At 39.6% G+C, this 15,266-nt stretch overlaps 1 protein-coding gene across 1 annotated transcript in view; it reads right to left on the reverse strand.

Moving 5' to 3' along the window:
- Window positions 1–8,563, reverse strand: part of GPATCH2 (G patch domain containing 2) — a 259,862-nt gene extending 251,299 nt beyond the window's left edge. Inside the window, exon 1 of the mRNA XM_006890572.1 lies at window positions 8,397–8,563. Coding sequence (XP_006890634.1) covers window positions 8,397–8,452 — 56 coding nt within the window. The 5' untranslated portion in view covers window positions 8,453–8,563. The remainder of the gene's footprint in view (window positions 1–8,396) is intronic.
- Window positions 8,564–15,266: the final 6,703 nt, after the last annotated feature.

A 15,266-nucleotide genomic window follows, 5' to 3' on the forward strand; every position in this document is an offset into this window, starting at 1 on the left:
TTTCTGTTATCTAAATGTGTTCTGTTGTACATAGGGTTTTCAGAGGCCTGCTATTTCAGAAGTGGATGGCCAATCCTTCTTCCTAGTCTGTCTTAATGTGAATGAGTGTTCAGATTTAGAGAAGTATCAGACAGACCAGCAAGTTAAAGGTATATAACCCTTATTGAGGCATTAACTTTTGTGTCAGTGTTGTCCCTGCCTTTCTCACACGCGTCTTTACCCACTTATTTGCCTGCTCCACCATCCACCAGGATACCCATCCACTTCTATCCCCTCCCTTCACAACTGTCTCCCTTTGACCAGCCCTCCATCTAATAACTTATCCATGGCTTCTGTGGTTCCAAACCCATCAGCTGACGGTAGTTCCTTATGTTGGGATCAGTGTCTCTGAAGTTTAGGCGTAATGTTTCCCGAGCAAAGGTGATGCATCCTGCGGCCCTCGGGCCAGAATGAATGTCGTGCAGTTTTTGCCTCTTCGATTACCTGGGAAGATAGTCTCACGTATTTCTCGCATGTTGTTAGGAGGGGCTATTCCTTTGAGGGCCATGATGCTTGGAAAGGTGTAAGGTTGGCAAAGGAAAGGAAGATCTTCAACCAGGTAGACTGACACAGTGACTGTCGCAGTGGGCTTAAGTATGTCAGAGATAATGAGGATGGCACAGGATCGAACAGGGTTTAGATGTATTGTTCAGGGAGTCACTATAAGTCATATTCTACTTGATGGCATCTAACATTCTGAGACATAGATAAATAACTGCAGTTACATGTTAATACTTGAGTAAAAATAGAAAAAAATTTCTAGAAGTAAAAAGAAGAAGAAGAAATTGTAGGGGAGTTGACCTTTGGAATCATAACTAAGAACCTAGAAGTGCAACTCTGTATATACAGATTAGCCATACAGTACTTTGTGCAAATAACTTCTATTTATCATGAAGATAGTGTAATTTCTTCTTTGAAAATATATGTTAAGATTAAAAGGGCATAAGCAACTACTGACATTATAAAGCAGTTATTTCAATCATGTCTCTCTGTTCAACTTCTGGGTTCAAATAAGAGAAAACTGGTCAGTGAAACAAGTAGTTCTACTTTTAAGAAATATCCATAGTATAGGCCCTACTGCTATCATAAAACCACACAAATCCACTATTGTAGAATCACTTCAGACTCACAGATACTGTGGCGCAGTAGACTGATTATTTGAGATCATATTCTAGTCATTGGTTTTGGCCTTAACCACTTGGCTAAGTGGGACTATACCACAACTGCGAATGAACCAAAAGTGTCTTGTGGGTGAGAATATGCAAACAAGGTACGTAAACTAGTAATGAGGAGTTTGGTCAGTCTTGTCACCTCATCAGGATTAAATTGAGCAGGTTTAAAGGCAGAGAATGGAATCTCACTACCACAAAGAAAAGAGCAGCCAAGGGCTGCATGTTCATTTGGGCCAGGGACTCACTCCTATGAGACGCAGATCAGGACCAAGTAGCAGCAGATACAGTAGGAGAATTAGAGGCCACCCAAAAGACTTGAACTGGAGCTAGCATCTGCAAGAGCCAGAGCTGAAGATCTTTACCCAGACTAGTGGAGGACATGGCAGCGTGGTGTGGGAGAAAGACTGAGGGAGGCTGGTAAGGATCTGTAATAGGCAGGACTGAAAAAGAATGATGGTCAGAGGACTGGCAAGCACATATGAGAAACTATCTTGACTAAAGAAGTATATCCTGTTTCTAAATTAAATTGGCATGTTGCAAGGAAAGACCAGTCCTTGGAGAGTGATGTCATTCTCGGGAGAGTGGAGGGACAACACAAGAGAGGAAGACCACTGATGAGATGAATTGATTCAGTGACTGAGGTAATGGGGGTAGGTGTGTTGGAGACAGTGCGACTGTCACAGGAAAAAGCAGGGTTTAATTGTACATAGGGTCACTATGAGTTGCAGGTGACTTGATGGCACATAACAACAACGAATTAAACTGAAACCTGTTAACTTCCCTACTAAATCCCAAAATCATGAGTATGGTCTGTGAGTTCTAAGTGGCCACTCCAACAAATTAGCAAAGATATAGCAGAGGAGCCAGCCCTGTAAGAAGTGATAGAACCAGGTGTGGGAGCATATCCAACGAACCTCATGGGAATCTGTTTTCTGTTGTGGCTGTTTTGATGGAGACTGTTCCCCCTTATTCAACTAGAAGTCAGATAGCAGTGCCTTCATGTCTCCTACAGAGTTTTTATAGTAAGCTTCCACTGGCCTTCCAAGATTGTTCATCCTTCTCCCCAGACACCTGGAGGATTTTAGCTGCCAAAAATCAAAACCCACTGCACGACAACCCTCAATTCAGGACTCTAAGGCTGTAAATCTTTCCCAAGAAGACTTCTCATCTTTCCCCATGCATAGCGCCTGGTGGATTACAAACACATCTTGGTTACCAGACAAACTCGTGATATATAAAAGGGGGAAAACAGACTCAAGAGTGTCATCTTTCCTAATTGGAGTCACACAGTTCTCTACTAAATGTAGAAAGGCAACTTCCATAGTGCAACAAAATTGCCACTGGCATGCATTCAATTGGAAGTTATTGGTTCTATTTGTCACCTTTGCCACCATAAGACCCCAGTTAGATTTTTCTTTTTTCAATTTGGCAATTTAAGGGGTGGGGGAAATCTAATAGTACTTTCTCAATAAGATATTTAATAAAGTTAGTTCATTTGATCTTTAAATTTGTAGAGCATTCTTTTGGTGTTATGTTATTTCACATAATGACTTAAGAAGTTGTTCAAAATTCCTTTACTTAAAATTATTTCCAAAATGTAAGGAATAACAAACTACCTAAACGAAACGAAATCAAAGTCTAAAACAAACAAAACAAAAAACTAAGCAGTAAAAATAAGTTCATCCAATTCACCCAGGAGCAATGATTTTGTAAATCACTACCTGACTTGGGAGACTAAGTGTAGAACATTATGCTAAGTGAACTAACTCAGTCTCATAAGGGCAAATACTGTATAAGACCATTTTTGTAGAAAATGAATGAGGATCCAAGGAGGGGGCGGGGAGCAGAGTGGTGAGGATGGGTGGGGAGTGGTTTATCATAGGGTCATACAATTTGATGGGTGGAGGGTAAGAAAATGGGAAGCATCCAGTGTAAAAAACAATGTATATCAACTTTAAAAGTAAACCAGTACAAAATAAAAATTGTATTAAAATAATTAAAAACATTTTCATCCTATTCTAGTCAACATGCACCTAGAACAAGTTTCTAAAAAAAAGAAAGAAAAAAGTCATATTCATTACTTACACACGTAAATGCTTGAGAAAAACATGATAGACAGAGATAAAGAGAGAGAGAGAGTGAGAGAGAGAGAGAGAATCTTGAATTCCTAGGATAGAAATGAGAATGATGCTAAATATTACTGCAAGTAGTTAGCATATGTAAGTTACCAGGAAAGACCAATACTTGGAGAAAGACATCATACACGATATGGTAGAGGGTCAACAAAAACCAGGAAGAACCTCAGTGAGGTAGAATGGCATCATGGCTACAGCAACAGGACCAAACATAGTAACCATTATGAGGAAAGGCACAGCACCAGGCAATGTTTCCTTCTGTTGTGCACGAGGCCAATAAAAGTTGAAATCAGTTCAGCAGTACCTAATACAAAGTAAAAACGGTGACTGACAGATACCAAAAGTTTAAAATTTAAAAAACAAAACAAAAATAAAACAATCCAATCTGTTGGCTAAGCAAACCAACGTTATCATGGATGAATAAATAGTACAGGAAAGATACTGTTGAAACTAACATTTCTATACAATTTCTCTCTTTCATCACTGTAGAGTCAAAACTGATTCACAGTTGACTCTCTAAAAGGTTTCTGAAGCTGCAAATCACATGGGACAAACCTGTCTTACTTTTCTCCTGTGGAGCTGCTGGTGGATTCGAACCACCAATTCCCTACAGACTATACTATCAGAATTCCTTAGACAATAAAGTTTCAAATTTAAAGGCAAATACTCTGATGTTTAAATAAGCAAACGTAAATGCTATGGATAAACTGTCAAGGACTGTTCAAAAGTTTCCAGCCTAGTATAAAGAAATAAAAAATACTAAGAAGTTATACCTAGATGAATGAGCAACTTGCCCTATATCATATTAGCTTAATTCTCAGTTGTTGAAACAGAAACTTAACAAAACATCCCAACAGTATAGCATGAAGTTTAAGACCAAAAGAAGAAGTTATTGGGGGGGAAATATAACCTGTACATTTTTACTTTACTGTCTTCCAGACCTAAACAACAATGAAAAATACCCAATAAGCACTAAACTACAGAAAAAGAGGTCCAGAGCAATGTGGTTAAGCCATTAGGCTTTTAAAAGGGAAGCCACATAACAATGTTACATAAATGGAATACTACATTTTAGTACACTGTTTTCAGAGTTCTCATAATTAAGAGTAAGAAGCTCCTCTGCAATCTCAAATTCATTAACTGCTCTTCTGTAGAAGTATGGACAATCGTTCCCATGGGATTTAATGCCTCTGAAAACCCACTGGAGAGTGAGCTATGGAACAGTTCCGACTCAAGAGCACACAACAACAACACACACTTTAGAGAGCTCTGGTGGCCAAGTTTGTAAAGAATTTCACTCTGAGTTTGACTCTGAGAGAAAGATAAGCAATCAGCCACTGGGGGAGAGGGGGTCAGCTATGAGTCAGTTCTCACTTGATGCCATGAGTTTCTGAGTCTGAGTACATGCTTAAAATATCAAAGAAATCAGAAGTTGATTTTAAAACTCAATCCAAAATAAAAACAAAGTGAAAGGTAGTATAAGCAGCCCCTAAATTCTAAATGAGATTTGTCAATCAAATGGACCAAATTTTAGAAGTCAGGTTAATCTCAGAAGTACCACAGTAGATAATTTTGGTGCTTTAATCTTAAAAGTTGTGAATGACAGGGCAGAAAGAGAGGCAAGACTTTCACAAGTCTTATAATTTCTTAATAAGAACTAAAATGAGTCAAATGTAAGATTATTTACACAGAAAGTATACTAATTTCCTGACACAAATAGGATTTTCATTATTTAAATTCATTATGCTTTTCCTTCTTGGATCCTTTAATTATAAAATACTAGGTATGTTTTTTTCACATATGATACTAAAATAATAAGCAACTACATTTATTCATTTGATGCCTAAAATATGAAAAATACGAAAAAATGTGTAAGTACACATTTAAAAAAAAGTTGACACCAACACAGGTGGCTCCAGGTTGCTTTACAAATCTGGGCTTACGATTTCTAGTGTATATATTTCTTCATGGACTGTATCTTAGTCAGAGTAACTACTGTGAAGAAGGCACAGCACCAGGCAATGTTTCCTTCTGTTATGCATGGGGCCAATAACAGTTGAAATCAGTTCAACAGCACCTAATACAAAGTAAAAACAGTGTTTGACACATAGTAAATGTTTAAAATAAAAAACAACAAACAAACCATCTGTTGGCTGAGCAAACCAATGTCATCATGGATGATGAGCAAAGGAAAGATACTTTCCAAACTAACATTTCTAGACAATTTCTCTCCTTTCTTGCTGTAGAGTCAAAAGTGACTCATGGTTGACCCTCTAAAAGGTTTATAAATTAAAAACCTACTGCCAGGGTTGATTCTGACACAAAACAGTATTAAACACCAGAACTGTCCAATAGGCCTTCCAAAGGCTGTACATCCTTCCAGAAGCTTTGTCCCACAAAGCAGCTGGGGGAATTTTGACATTGTGGTTGTCAGTCTAATGCTTAAGACATGAGACCACCAGGATTCCTTAACAAGAGTTCCCTGGTATATAATAAACCTAAGATACATAGCTATCTATCCATCTATATACATATAATAGTATGTAATAGCGGTTATGAAGTGTCTTTTAGTTTCTCTCTCATTGTTGTCCAGTTGGAACTGACTCATAGAGGACCTTCCAAATGGTTTTCCAAAAGCTATAAATCACATGGGAAGAGCATGCCTATATCACTGGTGGATTGGAACCACTAGAAAAGCACCATTCTTGGGTCAGCAGCTCAACTACCTCCAGACTACGCTGCCAGAGTGATCTCCATTAGGGATGGTGAACCTTGGTTTCATATACTTTGTGCAAGTCGTCATGAAGGACCAATCTTTGGAAAAGACATCATGCTTGGAAAGGTGGAGAGTCAGTGAAGGAAGACCCTCAACAAGAATGACACAGTGGCTGTAACAACTGGATCGATCATATCAGACATGGCAAGAATAGCTCAGGATAGAGCAGAAGTTTAAACAGTTTTCATAAGGTCATATTCAGTGGATCATCATACTGCAATCAGACTGCAAATGACATTTGGGAAAATGATTTAAACCAGCCTGACATTTCACCATCTGTAAAAAAACAAAAACGAGAGCCACCTCCCTCTGAAGGCTTACATAAAATGTATGTATGTATGTATGTATCTATGTATGTATCTATGTATGTATCCATGTATCCATGTATGTAGTACTTGGCACCAAGCACTGTGTGGTAGCATCTCCAGTGCTGCTAAGATTTTACCAGTAGGAAGAAAGACATACACATATGGTACAGTATCTATTTGCTTGATGAAATACGAAGATAATTGCATTATTATTTAGAATGAATAGACAACTGTGTGAAATTTTAAAAAAAAAAGTTTTAGTAAAGACCTTCATTGTGTCAAACTATATGATTTTAAGAATTTCATTCAAAGACATTGATAAAATGCTAGGTACTATGTCATATTCTGGGGCCATAAGGTATAAGTTGCATGCTGCAAAGGAAAAGAGAATTGGTTCTTTAAAAGAGAACTGAAGGAGGGTTTCTCTATATCATAAAAAGGGTATAAAAGATAAAAGGTAGGAGAGTAAAACAAAACAGTGAGTCTTATATTTTCATAGTCACCTATCTTACAAATCAGAATCTCCCTAGCAAGAGACCAACAAGATCTTGAATGATGAAATATAAAGACACCCCAAAAAAGGAACTCTTCTGAGGAATAATGCCCTATATCTTGTACTGTATGGTGATTTACATACAAGTCTAGTATAACTTAGACAACTGCCCTCCAAAAGAGAAGGATGAGGTATTGTCCTCCTGTAAAGGTTTACATTCTGGGAAATCAAACGATAGCTAGCCCTAAGCTGGAATCTACTACAAACTGTTTGGTGTTGGATATACAAATGCCAAAACTAATCAAATGAAACACTTCAGGATTTGTTCATTTTTAAGTGTTTCTTTTTAAAAAATCAAAACATACACAAATCTATATTCATAATATGTTCTGGTCCACTTCAAAATACTTTGGGGCAATAAATTATTTTAAATTTTTAGTGGCAGGTCACAGAAGGGAATGGTTTGAGAATGCCGGCTATCAGAATTCCCATGCTCTCAAGAGTGTGTGGGGTTTAGGAGTCAGCATGTAATTTTTAGCCAAAAGTCAATTGCTGGGCAAAGCATAGTGTCAGAGCACCAACAGTGGGAAATTAACTTGTGCGTTTCACTGTCTTGTGCAAGCTTGAGAAAAAAGACAGGTAACATTAGTCTTCAACTGCTGTTGTGGTTCATGTGTACTGTCGAGTCAGAACCAACCCATAGCTGACCCTCCAGCTGGTTTTCAGAGGTAGTAAAGCAAATGGGGGGAGACTGCCTATCTTTCTCCCTCGAGGCAGCTCGCGGATTTGATTTGCACCTTTGATTTGCCGAGGCTGTCCGTACCACTAAGTCACCAGATGCCGGGCCTGTAGTAAGGATAAATATGACCAAAGAACTTTGTTCAGTCCAAGCAATGTATCTTTGGCATCCACTATATTACAGATGTAGTTAAACTTCAAACATAACTCTGACATCTAAAGTTTATGGAACATATAAACACATCACAGCTGAACTACAATGGCTTTTCTCCAAGAGGATAAAGTAGATAAGATTACTCTTTCCTCAAACAAGGTGCGAGTGCTGTCTCTTCCACTACAGAACTTGCAGAACTCTAGCTTAAGAGCTTTGATCCTCTAATACATACGGTATGCACTGAAAGGGGTGTGAGTGAATAATGTTAGCATTAAGAGCAATTGTCCTTGCCCCTTCCCTTGTCAACTATCAAGGGGGGGGGGGGGGTCCCAGGGCATTACTCCTAAAATACTGTACTTTATTTAATCAAGTTATCAGCAACACTGTATTCCTTCACACACCTTTAACACACAACTCCACGCCTCCCTCATGCTGCATCCATCCCAGGCAGGAGGAAAAGCAAGGTCTACGGGGTTCCAGATCATCCACATCACAACACCCTTCCCGTCTGCACGGCTGGGCAAGCGCCCTCGGCCATCACACCCCCTCCAGCGCCCCAGCCCCAGGGCCGCCGGCCTCACCAGTTGTTGCGGGCGGGTGGAGCTCCGATCGGTGGGCGCCTGGCCGCCCCGAACATCAACGACACCCAGGAGCTTGGCCTCGGGGCTCAGGCCCGAGAAAAGACCCCAAGTACCAGAGCACCGGCCCCTTCCAGGGAGCAGTTCAGCATTTTCAGAGGAGCTTCCGGAAGCAGGAGGGAGGCGGAAACCGGATGCTCAGATCTACCATTCGGTCCCCGCCCCTTGTGCGTTCTTCCTCTCCACTCGCAAGAGAAATGCTGGCAGCGAAATCAAACCTTTTTCTCCCCATAATGTGGTTAATCAGTTGTAGGCTGTCTTGGAAGCTAGAACAAAAACGAAAGAATAGAGGAATGAAAGAAAAGTAGAACCCTGGGAATGGCTAATGGTTTGGCCCCGTTGCCATGGCGACCGATAGTAACAACATGCTGTAAACCTCTGGCAGAGAAGATATGGCCACTTTAGCCAGGCTGCAAAGTCGGTCAGCAGTGGTAGCAAATCTTTACTACTATAGAAACAGGTAAGCTGTCAGCTGAAAGAACAGACTGGGCGAAGGGCTGGCGTGACCTTGGCCGGTCGTCTCTCGGGAAGAATTTTCTACTTAAAGATAATTCACTATCACCAATTGTTAGTGTCCACTCCACTACAACCCGCAGTGACCCTATAAACCACTGATCTGAAATTTGCCCTTTCCTGCGCCACCCTCACCATCTCGGATATATTCCAGACCATTGTGACAGACACTACGTCAAGCCAACTTGTTGAGGATCTTTTTCACTGACCCTCCACCCTTTACAGCTTAATGTCTTTTTTTCCAAAACCTGGTCCCACCTGATATGTCCAAAGTCTGTGAAACAAAGTTTCACCATCCTTGCTTCTAAGGAGCATCCTTGTTACACCTCTTCCTAGACCCAGACTCGTTTGTTCTTTTGGCAGTCCATGGGATTTTTTGGTAGTCCATGGGATTTGGCAGTCCATGGTTTAGCCATTGTCTAATGATTTAGCTGCCAGAAGAACAAACAGATATGTCTTGGAGAAAATGCAGCCACAGTGCTCCTTGGAGGCGAAGATGAGAAAGAAACCTTACCTACTTTGGGCATGTTTTTAGGAGGGGCTATTTCTTGGAGACAGACACCATATTTGGAAAAGTAGAGGGTTAGGAAAGCAAGAAAGACCCTCAACCAGATGGACTTGACACAGTGACAGCTGCGATGGCCTGGAGTATGTCAGAGATGATGAGGATGGCACAGGATAGGACAGGGTTCAGATCTGTTGTTCACAGGGTTGCTATGGGTCATACTTGACTTGATGACACCTAATATCAACAACAATGATTTAAAAGTTCCCTGTTGATAGGTTTTTCTAGCTGTTTTTAAATAATCTTCAGCCAGATTTTACTCTTATGTGATAGTAATGATATTGTTGATAATTTCTAGGTTCTATTGGATCAAAACGATTTTCTGCTGTAAAAGTTGGAAGAGATCATCTGTTTCGTCGTTTTTGATCCTGGTTGTTGATGCATATATTTGAATGATAGTGGCATTAGCAGGTCTTCCTTGTATGTGTATGTATATTATCCTGTCACTCACAAATTATCTTTTCAACTATGCTGTCAATTCCATTTTCCTTCACCTTTTTATCTACAGCATAGTAGATCATGTGATTACCTGATTCAAAATATTCCATGCCAACCCATTTCATTTTACTAGTCAATATTTATGTGTTCCGTTTAACAATCTCCAATTTTCCTACATTCATATTTCTCACATTCCATGTTCCTGTCAGTAGTGTCCCTTTGCAACTGTTCCTCCTCTTTTGTGATTCCCATTAAGAAGGTTCTGCCTCTGGTACCATATCTGCTAGTCTTCTCTAAATGAGAAGAGTGGGGATTCAAGAATACTTAATTGTGCTCCTGCAAAACCTATATACTTGGACCAGGAAGAGTAGACAGAACAGAGTAGGGAAACACTGCATGGTTCCAAATCAGGAAAGTTGTTATGTCAGGGGGCATCCTATCTCCATATCTTTTCAATCTGTGTACAGAACAGATCATTCAAGAGACTGGACTTTATGAGGAGGAATGTGGAATCAGAATTGGAGGAGGACACATCAACAACTTGTGTTATGCAGATGCGATGACATTACTTGCTGAAACTGAAGAGGACATGAGGCATTTGCTGCAGAAGGTCATGAACTGTAGTCTTCAATATGACCTGAAGCTCAGCATCAAGAAAACAAAGATTCTCACAACTGGGCCAATTAGCAGCTTCATGATGAACAGAGAAGAGATTAAGATTGTTGATAACTTCAGCTTACTTGGTTGCATAATCAACACTCTTAGCACCAAAAAATTAATTGCAATGGGAAAGCCTGCTGTCAGAAACCTCTCCAGGGTACTGAAGAGCAACAATATCAGTATGGAGACTAAGGTGTGCACGGTCCAGGCCATGGTCTTCTCAGTTACTTGCTATGCATCAAAGAGCTGAACAATAGCTAAGGATGATAAAAGAAGGGTCAATATCGTTAAGTTGGGGTGCTGGAGAAGAGTGTTGAATGTACTGTGGACTGTCAGGAGAACAAACAGATCTGTGCTGGAGAGGATGAAGCCAGGCTGCTCCCTGGAGGCAAGAACTTTTAGGCTCTGTTTCACATTCTTTGGCCATGTGTCCATGAGTGACCCATCCTTGGAGAGAGACATCATGCTTGGAAGGATAGAGGGTCAGTGCAGAAGAGATGGACTGACTCAGTGACAGGAGAAATGGAATTAAGTCTGTCAGAGATGATGAGATTGGCTCAGAATAGGGCAGATTTCAGAGGTAATGCACATAGGGTTGCTATGAGTCACAGGCGACTTGGCACATAACAACATTGGATCAAATGGGAACAAATACAGATGATCTCTTCCAGTCAATTGCACAGGTAGCTATCTCACAAATTTCTTAGAATGATGTATCAAGCACGTCCAGTTTTTTGAAATATGAAAAAAATAAAAAAGAAATATGTTTGAAATATGTTCCATCAATTCCGTCAACTATCACTCCTCTCAATTTGTAGGAGGCATCCATATTAGACATTGATTGAGAAATGGAGGCAGATCTGATCTCCACCTCTGAGAAACAAAACAATCCCTGAGGCTGTTAATATTTTTTTTAATTTTTAACATTTTTAAATTAATTTTAAGTTTACAGAGACTTAGGGTTTCCATTCATTCATTGATGCACGCTTCTCTCTAAAAATAAAAGAGAAATTCTTTCATTGTTACACAATCCCTCCCCCCAAGTCCACTCTGCTATGTTGCATTCATTCCGGACTCCTATTGTGACAATAATACCTAATAATATATCCCTTTTAAACAGTTCTCTCCCTCATTTGTTTCAATGCAGTATAAGTTATTTATCCCCTCTTTCTTAGTTTTCCCTCAACCCCAATATCAGTCCCAGTTTACAACAGTGGCCCTATGCAGTATTTGTCCTTTTGTGACTGAGATATTTCACTCAGCATAGTGTCTTCCAGGGTCACCCATTTTGTGTATTATTTCATGAGTTCCTTGTTTTTCAACGCAGCATAGTATTCCATTGTGTGAATATGCCAGAGCTTCTCTATTCATTTGTTTGTTGATGGGCACTTAGATTGTTTCCAACTCTTTGCTATTGTGAATAAAGCCAAAATAAAGATGGATGTGCATATGCTTGGGTGGAAGTTCTGGTTTCTTTAGGGTATATTCCCAGTAGTGGAATTGCTGGGTCAAATAGTGTTTCTGTTTGCAACTTTTTGATAATGTGCCATACCGCTTTCCATAGTAGTTGCACCATTTTATACTCCCACTCCAAAACATCACCAGCATATAATCTTAAACTTCCTCACTCCTTACTAAATTAATACATCATGTACCACATAACTGAAGCTGTTACTGTGTGTTATCAAGTCAGAACTCGCTCATATTTGACCCTCTAGTGGATTTTCCGAGGCACTAAGTCGTAAGACAGGCAACTGCTCATCCTTTTTCCTTGGAGTAATTGGTGGATTCAAACAATGAATTTGAGATTGCAGTGCAGGTTCTTACTGTTAGGCTACAAGAGGCTTTTAATGTCTAACATTAAAAGTCTTTTAAAAGTCTAACATTTGTGCTTAGAGTAGTGAGAATGTACATCATTAAGGCTGCATGGAAATCACTGTTGTGTATCATCGAGTTGGAACCGAACCACAGCAGGTTTTCCGAAGCCTGTGAATCTCACAGAAGAAAATTGCTGATCTTTCTCCCATGGAGCAGCTGGCGGAATCAAACAGCAAACTTTTGTGTTGGCAGAGCAATTCCTCACTACTAAGCCACCAGAGCTCAAATCATATATATGACCTAACGTTCCCTTCTAAAGTCAAGACTGGAGAAAAAACACTTGCTATGGTATTCTGTAGTATAAGCTTGGTGTCAGTAGCTCTTTATCTGACTTCATCCTAAACTATGTTACTTAAATTATTCTACTTTAAGAATCCATCATTCCCATAAATTGAAACACTTTGTTTCTGGTACCCACAATCCCAGATTGTTTTTAAAATAAATTTGTTTATTTTCCTTGGATTTGCCATCATATAATTTCTAATGAATGAAGAACTCCACCAGGTATCTGAAGGCTGTAAATATTTACAGGAAAGATACTGCCCATCTCTCTTCTGAAGAGCAGCTAGTGGATTCAAACCACTGACCTTTAGGTTAGCAGTTCAACATGCAGTGAACCACCCTGCGTTTGTGTGATGGGTTTGAATCCCTTACTCTGATCTTAACTAATTGCTGAGATTTCTGTTACTATCAGCTGAACCCAGTTCTTAAATATTTTAAAGTTTAAATGTAGTAGTTAAACTGAAACTCTCACATTAAATTCTTTAAATTTCAGTTTTCTCATCTGCAAAACTGATAATGAAGTTCGTACATATTTCAATGAAGAGGATTAATAATAAGCACATTCATAAGCACATAATAAATGGAAAATTATAATAAATATACTATAATCTCTCTCTCATTGTCTTCAGGTAGGAACTAATTTATTGTTGGCCCTCTTTGAATTTTCGAAGTTATAGAGCCCAAGCAAAGAGATTGCAATTCTTTCTCTTTCAAAGGTCTTGGTAGGTTTGCACCACCCAAAAGATGTGGCCTTTGGATTAGCAGGGCAACTCCTTACTAAGTAGGATCCCAGTGTTCCATATGATTGTTGTTATTAGGTGCTACCACACCGTCTCCCGTACTACCATCCTCATCATCATTGACAAACTTGAACTCATGGCTATATTTACTGTATCTGTCTGGCTGAGGTTCTTCCTCAACATCAAGAAAGTAAAAATTCTCACAGCTGGATCAATAGGCAACATCACGGTTAAAATAGTGATGATGCCAGGGATTTGATTTGTCATGGATTTACAATTAACACATAGAAGCAGCAGTCAAGACATCAGATTTTGTAATGCTTTGGGCAAATATGCCTCTTTAAATGCTAAAGGGTTATTTAGTTGTTGTGTACTGTTTAGTCAGAACTGACCAACAGTTGACACTCCAGTGGGTTTTCAGAGGCAATAATTTACACAGGAGGAGGTTGTCCACCTTTCTCCCATGGTACAGCTGGTAGATACAAATTACATGCATTTGTCTTGACTATCCTTACCAGTGTTGCTGTCCCGTGGTCACTTGTGGTTGCTGTGAGGCTGAACACTGTGACACGGAGGTGTCAAATGCGTTAATGGTTGTCTACCCAATGCGGACAGAGAGTGGGGTGGAGTTCCCTGATTAAACAAGCGTGGAAGGAGGAGTGGCATCCACTTCCATGATAGCTTGCCTCCAGAAACCCTGTGAACCTGGAGAGAGGAAGGCACCCAAGCGTCGAGGACTCTCCTTCATAGGGTCGCTATGAGTCGCCTGTGACTCGACGGCACTTAACAACAACAACAACAACATCCTTACCAGTCCTAATTAATTAACATATTCAAACAAAAAAATGCATCCCTACTCACTAGGGATCTGCTCACTAGGTTGTGCTACAAAATCTGGAGGACAACTATATAGCCAATGGAACTGAAAGAGATCCATATTTGCTCCCATTTTTTTTTAAAGTGATCCAACAAAGTGTGGAAATTATCGAACAATCATTAATATCACACTCAAGCAAAATAAATTTGATTTTATTAAATGGATTGTACTAACCTTTTGCTGAAGTTGAGACCAGCATGCACTTGACTGTACATAGAGTTTTCGGAGGCTTGATATATTTCTGAAATGGATGGCCAGTCGTACTTCCTAGTCTGTCTTAATTTGGATGCTTTGTTTTAGAACAATATCTGACAGACAAGCATTTTATCTGTTATGCCCCAGATGAGACAGATTGATACAGTAACCAGGGTAATGGGGTTGGTGTGTCAGAATCAGTGAGACTGCCTCAGGAGAGAGTAAGCTTCAGAGCTCTTTACATAGGGTCCCTATGGATCTCAGGGGACTCAATGGCACATAACAATAACAAGATCACCAAATATAACTTGGGGATTATGTTATATTACATGTTACAATGTAAACTGTCATTCACTCATTGATAAGAAAACTGTCTTCAAGAAGTAAATACTTTAAACTCAATTGATACAGCATCTGAGTCACAGAGACACAATTTTCAGAAGTTAATAAACTCTTTAAAGACAGTATAAGGTGTTTGATCTTACTTACAAGTGCTTTAAATTTTCTTGACTTTTATCAAGCAAAGTTGTGTCATTTGTGTCAGGTTGTTAATGAGTCCTCCAATCCTGATGCAACATTCTTTTTATGCTACCCAGTGTTTGAATTATTTGCTAAGCTTACAAACCAGTAGGTATGATGAAAGATTACAACCTGGATATGCACTT

Source organism: Elephantulus edwardii, unplaced genomic scaffold (genome assembly GCF_000299155.1).
Source record: "Elephantulus edwardii isolate Elephantulus edwardi_28Jun2011 unplaced genomic scaffold, EleEdw1.0 scaffold00090, whole genome shotgun sequence".
Lineage (NCBI taxonomy): Eukaryota > Metazoa > Chordata > Mammalia > Macroscelidea > Macroscelididae > Elephantulus > Elephantulus edwardii.